General features: G+C 36.6%; 1 protein-coding gene across 1 annotated transcript in view; it reads left to right on the forward strand.

The window, feature by feature from the left end:
* The window catches only part of ARID4A (AT-rich interaction domain 4A), a 57,325-nt gene that overhangs the window by 25,516 nt on the left and 19,775 nt on the right, over positions 1-12,034 (forward strand). Inside the window, exons 12-16 of the mRNA XM_059914314.1 lie at positions 5,881-5,953; positions 6,981-7,075; positions 7,229-7,326; positions 7,871-8,102; positions 10,760-11,010. Coding sequence (XP_059770297.1) covers positions 5,881-5,953; positions 6,981-7,075; positions 7,229-7,326; positions 7,871-8,102; positions 10,760-11,010 — 749 coding nt within the window. The remainder of the gene's footprint in view (positions 1-5,880; positions 5,954-6,980; positions 7,076-7,228; positions 7,327-7,870; positions 8,103-10,759; positions 11,011-12,034) is intronic.

Raw genomic sequence — 12,034 nt, forward strand, 5'->3', positions numbered from 1 at the left:
GGGGAATTACTAATTTGTTATAGGCAGGTTGTTTGTAAACTGTTTTGTGAAATTATAAAACAGTGTCTTACCACATAATGAATATATTAGGCATGACATGTGGTTTCTGAAATTTTCTGTTTAAGTGTACACAACAGGTAAGAATGGTACCACTCTAAATTTTATGATTAACAAATTTCACTGGGCCTTCAGTACTATTGGTCGGTTCTCAGTTACTACAATCTAATCATTATCTCCTCCATTAAGCCAACAACCCTACCCCCACTCCACTCACTTTGGAAAGAAACTAGGAGCTTCAAATTGGGAGCCAGCTCTAAACCCCACCTGCCTGCTCTCCTTCCCTTAATGTACAATTAATAGTATGTTGTCCTCTTCTGTAAGATGAGTCCCTCTTTTTAGGCTCTGGATCTCATTCCCTTCTTTCTTGTCTTAGACTGTGAAGTATCTCTTTTCTTTCCAGCATCTTTAATCTATTCCTTTCTGTTGTATCCTTCTTATCAGCTTTTAAAAACATGCTTACATCTCTTCCAACCTTCTGGCAACCTGTCCAGATTCCTTCCACCAACCCCTCCACCTTATGGCCAGATTGCTCAGAGGTATATACACCGTTCTATTTCCAGACACCACCACCCTGCCCCCCGTTCACTCTTAATTCACTGTAGTGCATCTTGTACTTCCACCACACCTAAAACTACTAAGGTCACCAGTGACCTCCAACAAATTTTTGTGCTAAGTCCAACAAATTTTTGTCATGATTTCATTTGTCTCCTTAGTAGGTATTCAGTATCTTTGACATGCCTACCTTCTTAAATCACCTGACATACATGACATTACATTTTTTCTGGTTTACTTCCTAACTAAATGATGTAATGACTCCAAATCTATATGTGCATCAAAGATGTCTCTTATGTCTCTTGTTAACTCCAGACATTTATATTAAACTTCCAATTAGGATTTCTTCATATTTTGTAAGTCCTCAAACTCTATATGGGCAAGACTGCACTCATCTTTTCCCCCAAACCTGTCCTTTCCCTGTTTGTTCCTAATTCACTTGAATAGAAGCACCATCCACCCAATTCCTCAAGCTAGATAAATGAGATAAATGAGATAATCCTCTCACTCTTGCCTCCCTATCCAATGAGACATCAGATCCTGTCTCTTCTACTTACTTTATAGCTCTCAAATTTGCCCACTTCCCTCACTTTCTACTCTCTGTCACCTTAGTTCAAGCCACTCTTCTCTTTCACCTAGCTAGACTGGTGCAGTAGCAACTTGTTCTTTCCATGTCCATGCTTTCGCTACTCCAGTCTGTTCCTCTGTACTGCATCGAAGTAGGTTTTTTAAAACTAGAAATATAAAAACGAGATTCCTCTTGGAATAAATTAATTTTAGGGCACAGAAATAAAAATAAAAATCCAGTCATTGACGATAAAACTGTGACTAAAATCAGCGTGTCTTTAACTTCATGGAACTTATTGAGCACTTATAACATGTTGAAACTTTGAGGACTACAAACATGAATAACCTAAACTAAAAAAAAAACTCAGCATTAACACCTCTCTCTCACTCTCCCATGCTCTCTTTCTCTCTCCTTCAGGGGGAGGGGTCATCTTTCCATCATCAGGTGGCAAGACTAATTCAGGCATTGATCCTCTCTTTGTGGACTGTGGCAGTAGCTCCCCTTTCCCTTCCAATCCATCAAACTCAGAGAACTTTTAAAAATACAAATCTGACCTAATTCCTCTCTAGCTCTCTCAAACCTCACATCTACCCAGAGTGTCCAGTTCTGATTCTCTAACATATCATTCCAAAGTCCTTTCCTGATCACAGCCTGCCTTTGCCAGCCTCATGTTTATGCTGTTTGCTCTTGTTCCCGGGCTGTATGCTCTTCACATTCTGAGGCTTTCCCTACTATTACCACCATCACCGCACCCCCAGCAGAACCATTCATCCCCTCACCTTGCTCCTGTATTCTTTTATGTATTTTACAACACTTAGCACATTTTGTCGAATTGGCTGGTTTTACATTTCTACACCTCCTGCCAGACTTGAGGGCCAAAAGCGTCTTCTGATTTGAATTGCAATACTTTTGCAAAAGTCTGTGATTCGTGGTAACTATCAAAAATGTTTGAGCTGTATTTGAAGACATAGTGTCCAAAGTCAGAAAATACATAATCTAGTAGTAGATAGGTATACAACTACTATAATATTAGGAAGTTATACTCCTGCTAACTAAAATTGTAAGTTTCTTAAAATTATGATCATATTCATGCCTCTTCTATATCCTTAGCCCCCTTCCCTGCCCTGGCATTTTACTGGGTGCATAGTTACTCTTCACATCCTTGACTAAACGAAGGAAAGAAGGCTCATCAGCAGTCTAGTGGGCTCTACCTCCCATTATTATAGCCCTCTCCCACTTCAAAACCCTTGAGGGATGAAAAACTCTCTTGGCTCCCAACCAGGAGAAGAGACCCTGCAGGTATTGTGATAGCAAGCACAGCCCCCATACAAAAGTCATAAAGGCAGAGTCTTCTAGTTGGAGGCATTTTCTACCATGTGCAATTTTACTCTAAGGTGACTAACAAGAGAGCTATTTTAAAAAATAAAATGATTGTGAAGAATTACTTATTGTAAGAGATAAAGCAATTTTGAGTTTTGCGAAGACCATCAGGTAAATTTAAAACTTTGTTTATAGCGTCATCTTTTTAAAATTTTTAATCAAAATAAATTTCCTTTCAAGCAGGCAGTTGTTTTTAAGTAGAATTCTTTATTCATTTATATCTTGTTTTCACACCTGATAACTGCATTCTGAACTTAAAATTTTATGGCCATAATTTCTCATGGTACTTAAAACACTCTTGACATCCACTAACTTAATTCCAGTGAATTTAAACTACCAATTTTTATCTATAAAACTATATTCTTAATCATTAAGAATTTATCAAATGTTTGGTAAAACCTTAATAAATACCTAATTTGCAATTGATGGGTTCATTTTGTTTACTTGCTTTAGGAAGAAACTTTGATTTCAAACTAGTGCTTTTTAAAAAAAATTGCTTTTACATATACTGGATACAACAGTCTTCTTTGAATTCTGTAAGATCATAAATACTAAAAATGAGGTGTTAGTCTGAGGAGAGACTATTGTGATTATGAGGGACAGGCAAAGCATAGAGCCAGTCTGGTATAAGTTGTTTTTGTTTTTTTCCCCATACCAGAAGTCCTTAAAATTAGTATCTGAAATGATTCTTAGACTACCAGATTACTCCTTTCTTGAGTTAACTCATTGGCAGTTGTTTTCACAACCTTGTAAAAGCAAAATTTTTTAATTCACTTGGGGAAAAAATTGCCATCTCTTGATCTGAGTATTTAGTAAAGACCTCTATTAACTCTGTAGTGATTATTAAGTCTGTATGTATATTGCTAACTATTAAGTCTGTATATTGCTAACTTTTGAGGCTTACTAGAACTTCGACTTAAGTTTCTTTATATTTTGTTAAACTGAAAGTACTCCGATGCTATAAGTCATTCTTTTTTTTTTTTTTTTAAATTAATTAATTAATTAATTTATGGCTGTGTTGGGTCTTCGTTTCTGTGCGAGGGCTTTCTCTAGTTGTGGCAAGCGGGGGCCCCTCCTCATCGCGGTGCGCGGGCCTCTCACTATCGCGGCCTCTCTTGTTGCGGAGCACAGGCTCCAGACGCGCAGGCTCAGTAATTGTGGCTCACGGGCCTAGTTGCTCGGCGGCATGTGGGATCTTCCCAGACCAGGGCTCGAACCCGTGTCCCCTGCATCGGCAGGCAGACTCTCAACCACTGCGCCACCAGGGAAGCCCTATAACTCATTCTTAATGAATGTACTGAAAGAAAAAAAAAAGACTGTACTGAGGGAAAGACTTTTCCCTTGATTGCCTCATGCTTTTTTTATTATATATTTTAATCGACCTTGATTGCCTCATTTTTTTTAATATATTTTAATTAACTACATGTTTATTGATCTTGGCTATATTATTAGCTGTTAAAAACTTAAAAAAATTTTTTTGCTCTCTGGATTTGTGAGCACTCAATATTTATTGCTTGACAGTTGCCTTTGCTTTGAATATGGCTTTGCAAGACAAAAGTCTGAATTCTTGTTTTGGAACATGGAAAAATAGTAGTACTCTGGGTCTTCCCTGGTGGTGCAGTGGTTAAGAATCTGCCTGCCAATGCAGGGGACACGGGTTCGAGCCCTGGTCTGGGAAGATCCCACATGCCGTGGAGCAACTGAGCCCGTGTGCCACAACTACTTAGCCTGCGCTCCAGAGCATACGAGCCACAACTACTGAGCCCACGCGCCACAACTACTGAAGCCCGTGCGCCTAGAGCCCGTGCTCCGCAACAAGAGAGGCCACCACAATGAGAAGCCCACGCACTGCAACGAAGAGCAGCCCCTGCTCGCTGCAACTAGAGAAAGCCCGTGGGCAGCAACGAAGACCCAACACAGCCAATAAATAAATAAATAAATAAATAAATAAATCTATTAAAAAAAAAAAGTAGTACTCTGAAATTAAATTATGATAATTTATATGAAAGAAATATATCAGTGTTTTCTTTGTCTCTCCATAGTATTGTTAAACTTTAAGAATTTTCCCAAATATTAATTTATAAGTAGTCTATTAGAAAAGGAAATATTTTATTAAAACCCAAAATCCGGGCTTCCCTGGTGGTGCAGTGGTTGAGAATCTGCCTGCCAATGCGGGGGACACGGGTTCGAGCCCTGGTCTGGGAAGATCCCACATGCCGAGGAGCAACTAAGCCCGTGAGCCACAATTACTGAGCCTGCGCGTCTGGAGCCCGTGCTCCGCAACAAGAGAGGCCGCGAGAGTGAGAGGCCCGCGCACCGCGATGAAGAGTGGCCCCCGCTCTCCTCAACTAGAGAAAGCCCTCGCACAGAAACGAAGACCCAACACAGTGAAAAATAAATAATAAATAAATAATAAAAAATTAAAAACAAAACAAAACAAAAAAACAAAACAAACAAAAAAAAAACCCAAAATCCATTTGTTTGCCTAAGAAAAAATCATTAGGTTTATATAATTAGTAAAATGTAACACACAAATAGGTATTTGTAGGAATAGTTGTTTCTGTATGAATGTTTCCATTAGTTTTTTTTTTTTCCATAGAACTAAATTGTAGTTATGTATCTAGTTTCCTTCCCTAAGAAATAATTTTCATTGTTCTATTTTAAGGGGTTGCAAAGTCAAACTACAGAGGCCCTGCAAGAAAGGCAAATGAGAAAAGCAGGCTACTATGATGCAAGAGGGGCTGGTGGAGTCTGGGATAAAATAAAATTTATATGGCTCATTTACATGCATTTAAATTTCTTTAAAACATTGTGCTATCCAAACAAAAAACCTTTGCCATGCGACTTCGCAGCCTCTGGTTTATATTCATTCAACAGTAACAACATTTTAATATTGGTATGTGAATTATTTTAAAATAATAAATACATTTGTAATTATTACACTCATCTATCAGTATATTCCTATGGGCCACATGGTATTTTGAGGATTTTTTAAAAAACACCAGATGAGGTGAAAACACTCACCCCATTCCTAAAGCTTTTCCTCATGGCTAATCTTCGTCCCCACAGTGATAATTAACGGGAAGGTTCGAGTGATAAATGGAGTGGAGAGTAGAGATTGTATATCTTGACAATCGCATCAAACCAGCTCTATCAAAATATGAATTAAAATATGGTGTTGTAGGATTTTGAGAAAAATTCATATTTTCTGGCTTCATTAAAATCTTATCCCCTTACCTTGGGTTCCCAAAACGAAAAACAAAGAAGACAGTGTGTCTCCTATTCATTGTTCTGTATATTTATATATTTTATCTTTACAGCCTGAGGAAGAACCTGATCCTGAAGAGAGGGACAGCTTCCTTCAACAGCTTTATAAGTTTATGGAAGACAGAGGTATTTTCATGCTATTATTTAAAAGCAGGCATTTCTGGGAATTCCCTGGCAGTCCAGTGGTTAGGACTCAGCGTTTTCACTGCTGAGGGCCCAGGTTCAATCCCTGGTCTGGGAACTAGTGCGGCATGGCCAAAAAAAAAAAGTAGACATTTCTTTTACTGTTTTATATTCTAGGTTTATGTATTATTTTTGTTCAAATCATGGTACAGGGATTTGGATTTCAAGCCTAAGAATCAGTTATAGCTGATAATAATAATTAAGTATTGGGAATAAAGACAACTACTAATATCTAGTTTGAGTACAAATGTAGAGGAAAAGTAGTTTTGGTATAGTTAAATTTTATCTTCTTGAGACTTATGAAACCAGAAAATATTATAATAATATTTGAGTAATAGAAAGTGAACAATCATAATGTAAATCTACATACCCATTATTTACTAATGGCGTTTTGGTGGCAAGTAAACTAGTCTGATCCTTGGTCTCAACAAATTAAACATAATAGCCCCTATCTAAACGGAGTAGGATTTCTAATAAAGTTAGAAGCTTTATAAATCATCATACTTATTGACATTATGTCAGTCCTGGAAATCCTCAGATAAATCGGTTCTAGTGGCCTTCAGCAGTGATCCTTCAGATTACTGCCACCCATCTTAACGTTTGTGTTGAAGCATTCAAAATGGAACCATGGCCTAAAATGTGCCCTTTCCATTGTATGTTTTCTTGCCCAGGCTTCTTGAACCAGCAACATCATTTGCTACACCTTGCAGGCCAAAGGTTTGATTTAGTTTTATCCAATTCAGTGGCAGTTAGGTTATTTTATTAGTTGTGGCAGTAAAACTAAAGACCACCACAGTACTGTGTAAAGAATATAGAGAATATTTTGTGTTGTCTTACATAATTTGAGGTTCTTTAAATATATGCCTCTGATTAGTGATATTTGGGAAATTAGAAATTGATAAGCTTTGTTTTCAACTTAGTATTTTCCATTGGAATTAACATTGTATTTCTGCTCTCTGTTATTTAAAAGGTACTCCAATCAACAAACCACCTGTTTTGGGCTATAAAGATCTCAATCTCTTCAAACTCTTCAGACTGGTTTATCATCAAGGTGGATGTGACAAGGTAAGTAAGACTGTAATGCAAAGTTAAATTGTCTAATGTTGCACTATAATATGTACTTTAGGTAATAAACACATTTTCTTAATGAACATACAGTATTAGTGTAAAGATTATTTCCCTTTGCAAACATTAACAAATAAAAACTTAATTTTCCAGATTGATAGTGGTGCTGTATGGAAGCAAATTTATATGGACCTTGGCATTCCTATTTTGAATTCAGCTGCTTCCTACAATGTAAAAACTGCTTATAGAAAGTAAGTAGTATAGTTTATTCATCAAAGAATACATATTTACAAGGAGTATTTTCCACTTAATTTGTTAGCAATTAAATAAGAACACATCAATCAAAGAACATTAAAGTCAGAGAAAGTGTATAAAAAGGTTTCGGTTAATAGATACTGTGATTGAAAGTTATTTCAGTGCACCAAGTCTGCTTTACTCCATTTTTCATGTTCTGATTTTCTTTTCAAAATCACAGATACAGGCAGTGTTTATAGTCTGAAATTACGATACATGTTACAGAGTTGTACCTTTTGTGGTGAACAGCCTTCATATCAAAACTATGATAGCTGTGTTCAGTTATCACAAGCTCAGATTTTTCAGGAAAGAAATTTTAGTTTCTGATCAATATTTTGGTCTGTTTTCCTATATAAAACACCAAGAAATCAGTAACAGAAAAAATACTTCGTAAAAAAAAGGCTTGAGTTTTACTTTTCAAAAAATATATGTGTGTTTAATATAGTATTCAAGTTAAATGTAAAGACTAAGATTTCTTAAAATGAAATATTGTTTGTTTAGGTATCTCTATGGTTTTGAGGAGTACTGCCGTTCTGCAAATATTCAGTTCAGAACTATTCACCACCATGAACCAAAAGTAAAAGAGGAAAAAAAAGACTTAGAAGAATCCATGGAAGAGGCTCCAAAAGTAGATCAAGAAATGCCTTTAGTAGAAGTGAAGAGTGAACCTGAGGAAAATATTGATTCAAACAGTGAAAGTGAAAGAGAAGAAACAGAATTAAAATCTCCAAGGGTAAGTAGTTAAAACTAGTTTTATCTAGTTTATTTTTAGCATATTTTAATCTTTTTATTATGGGCATTTTCAGATATACACTCCCGTGAACCTAGTTTATTTTCCAGTATTTGGTTGTGCTTCAGCCAGGCTAGCCTAGCTCCCTTTCTCTAAATATACCACACATTATTTCTTCTACCTGAAAAACCATTCCTCCTCTTGTTCTCTGTTTGTTTGTTCAAGTCATTCTCATCTGGGGTCAATCTCAAATATTCACTTCCGTCAAGTCTTTTGCTAAAGTGTCACCTCACTGAAGCCTCTCCTGGTCACCTTACCTAAAATTGTAACCTACCTCCTCTCTTTGGCACTGGCAATCCCTCTAATGTTGCTGTTTCTATCTGTAATTTACTTACTTGTTCAGTTTACTGCTTATTGTTTCTTTTACCCCACTCTGGACTAGTGTCACACTCCACAAGGGCAGGGATTAGTGTTTATTCCATTAATTGAGAGATCCCAGGCATCTAGAATAGTGCCTGGCACATAGTAAGGACTTATTAAATAGTTGTTGAGTGAATGAATCTCCTCTTTATAATACCTGTGCCCTCAGCCAGGTGGGATCTTTTCTTTCTCTTGACTTCACAACACACTGTACAGCTCTTGTGGCAGTTTTTCATGCTCTGCCTTGTTTCCTAGTCATGTACACACTGGTTTTATGTTCTAACTCTACCCTTGCTCTCCATTAGTATATAACAATCAGGAATTGTCCCTCATTATTTTGATCTTTGTCTGATGATGTCTACACAGTAGGATTTATCAAATTTTAGAAGTAGAAAGAAGATTTAATCACACTGTCAAAGAAGTTCACTTATTGTAATGCATCTTATTTTTCAGTGAAATTGTAGTTAAAAGGTGAAATCATCTTCTATTTGCTCAGAAACCATTTTTTAAAACTGTCCATTTTATCATCTAGTAAATGGAATCTTCTAGTGAATTTCATGAAACATCCAAAGTGGTTTGTTTCTTTTCTTTCTTTAATTTTTAAAAATTGTGGTAAATACACATAACATAAAATTTATCATCTTCACCGTTTTTATATGTGCAGTTCAGTGGCCTTAACTACATTCACATTGTTGTACAACCATCACCACCATCCATCCCCAGAACTTTTTTCATCTTGCAAAACTGAAACTGTACCTGTGAAACAGTAACTCCTCGTTCCTGTCTTCCCCAGCCTCTGGCAACCACCCTTCTACTTTCTATGAATTTGACTACTCTAGGTACTTCATATAAGTGGAATTATGTAGTATTTGTCCTTTTGTGACTGGTTTATTTCACTCTGCATAAGGTCTTCAAGGTTCATCCATGTATGCATTAGAATTTCCTTCCTTATTAAGACTGAGTAATATCCATTGTATGTATTGTGGACACACTTCCTTGTCATTACATAAAGACCCTCCTCATCTTTATGTAAAACATCTGCGGAGTACTACATAGTATGGATGTATCATAAATTTACCTTCCTCAAGATTTTGTCCAATTTTTTATGATTACAAAAAGTGATGCAATAAATATGCTCGTAAAAATGTCCTCCCCATTTATCTAAATATAGAGGCTTGTAAAAATGTCCTCCTCATTTATCTGAATACAGAGGCCAGACTTGTAAAAATGGGATTTCTGGGATAAAGTTATAAGTTATACAAACCTAAATTTTGATGGATAACAGATGCTTTTATTCATTTACCTACAAATATTTAAAGAGCACCTGCCATGTGCCAGGCACTGTCTAGATCTGAGGTTACAGAAGTGAATAAGACAGAGACCCTGCCCTCATGGAACTTACATTTAAGTTCTTTTTTTTTTTTTTTTCCCCTACCTTTGATGTTTAAATAGCACATAGTCGGGAACTAGGTAAAACATTTGTTATACTGAGATATTGTTAAGTATTCTAGTGCTCCCAAAGTTCTTGGCTCTTTTTTTATCCTCACTTTATTCCAAGTAGAGGGGAATTCTGCCAGCGTATAGAGGTTGACTGGAAGGAGAATTTAGGAGATAATGAAATGGCTCAACAGTTTCATGGTCATTTGAGCATGCAGCAAGAGACTGGATAAAAGCTGCTGGGTGTATAACAAGTTACTGCTGGCCTAGTGAGCTCTCCAGATACTAATTCAAAGAAATGAGCTCACTTTTTGGCCATTGATACAGTTCACTCCTTTTAAAATGTAATCACACTGAAACCCAGTGATATGTTAATTTTATCTTAGTAAACAGTAGAATTAGAGATGACAGAACTTCTAAAAACTTAAGGGACTGATTTATTATTATTAACTTACATCATTGACACTTAGATAATTCTTTAAAAAAATTTTATTATAGTCAAGAAATATTAAAAGTGAGATAAAATAATAGAGTGAACACAGGAGAAAATTTTTATTTTTTATGTAGTGTGTAGCCAGGGATCATAGTACACTTGGACACAATTAAGTAATTTACATGGGTTATTCTTTTCCTTTTGAGAGGAAGAGAAAAGTATTCAGGAGTTGATGGGTTATCAGTGTCATGTCTCAAGCTAGAGAGAAGACGAGTCATTGCTGTGATAAACTTAAGGAGAAGATACATTTTTCTACGTTTTTTTGCCCTTTGTAGTGATAGTTACTTTAAAGCTTTTATCCGCCTAATAGGGACGAAGGAGAATTGCTCGAGATGCAAATTCTATTAAAAAGGAAATTGAAGAAGAGAAAACAGAAGACAAATTAAAAGATGACGATACAGAAAATAAGGATGTAGATGATGACTATGAAACTGCAGAGAAAAAAGAAAATGAGTTACTACTGGGGAGAAAAAATCCACCAAAGCAAAAGGAGAAGAAAATTAAAAAGCAGGAGGATTCTGACAGAGACTCAGAGGAAGAGGAAGAGAAGAGCCAAGAGAGGTACATTATCTTATATTTGTTCTCCAGAAGCACCTGTCTGGGGTACAGCAGCGCTCTGTTCCTGCTTAGAGATTCAGGTTTGAGGGAATGTTTTCTTATTGGGACTTCCATTCCTCTTGTCTAATGAAGGTGAGACACATTGTGAAGATGATGTGTATCGCCTTTCGGAATTGGAGAATATACTGGTCGCACCATTTTAATAGCACTTGTGCCCTAAACAGTGGCCTCACAGAAGGCTGCGCCACCCAGTCAAAAGAAAGGTCCTGCAGTTGACAGCAGGGAAGGGAGCTGGAGAAAAATGGAGGAAGTGGACAAGAGGAAACAGCGACAGCAAAAATTCCATTTTAAAAAAGGTACAATGTGGGAAAGCTAACAGACACATGGGTGCACAGTACTAGCAGATGTTTCTGTGTGTTAGCTTCATCTAAGACATTTTTCTTTTTCAAGTTACTGTATTAGAATAAGTGGCATGCACCCCTGATTCTAGTTTGGAAAGTACATCCTTGCCCCACATCACAGCAATTAAATTTCGGCCTTTTAACGTTCATCCTGTTTGCTGTTGAATGAAAACTGTTTTTGTGTTTTCTCATGTATTACACATGTATGGACTGAATTGACTTAAAAGTAACCGATGACGAGGCAGTCTAGCTAGATCACGGTAATGTCCAACTATGTTCAGTTGGCCATTTCTTTGTTGTCAAATGGATTTACTAATTTTTAGACACTACTAAAAGATGACTTTTAATTCAGCAACAGCAGCATAACACACTTACTTGTATAGAAGCTCTCCTCCATAGTTATTTTTTGATTATCATCTGATGCTAAATTTTCTAGAAATTTGAGTTACTAAGCAAAATTGGGAACAGTGGCCTGCTGCCTCCGACTAGTGGCTGACACCCATCTGAAAATTAACCGTTGAGAAAATTACTGGAAAAATAGTAAGGATTGGTGAGTGGGAGAGGTAATTTTATGATTCAGTACAAATAGGTACAGGAGCTTTCACAATTACATGTGAATTAGATCA

This window comes from Balaenoptera ricei, chromosome 2 (assembly GCF_028023285.1).
Source record: "Balaenoptera ricei isolate mBalRic1 chromosome 2, mBalRic1.hap2, whole genome shotgun sequence".
Taxonomy (NCBI): Eukaryota; Metazoa; Chordata; class Mammalia; order Artiodactyla; family Balaenopteridae; genus Balaenoptera; species Balaenoptera ricei.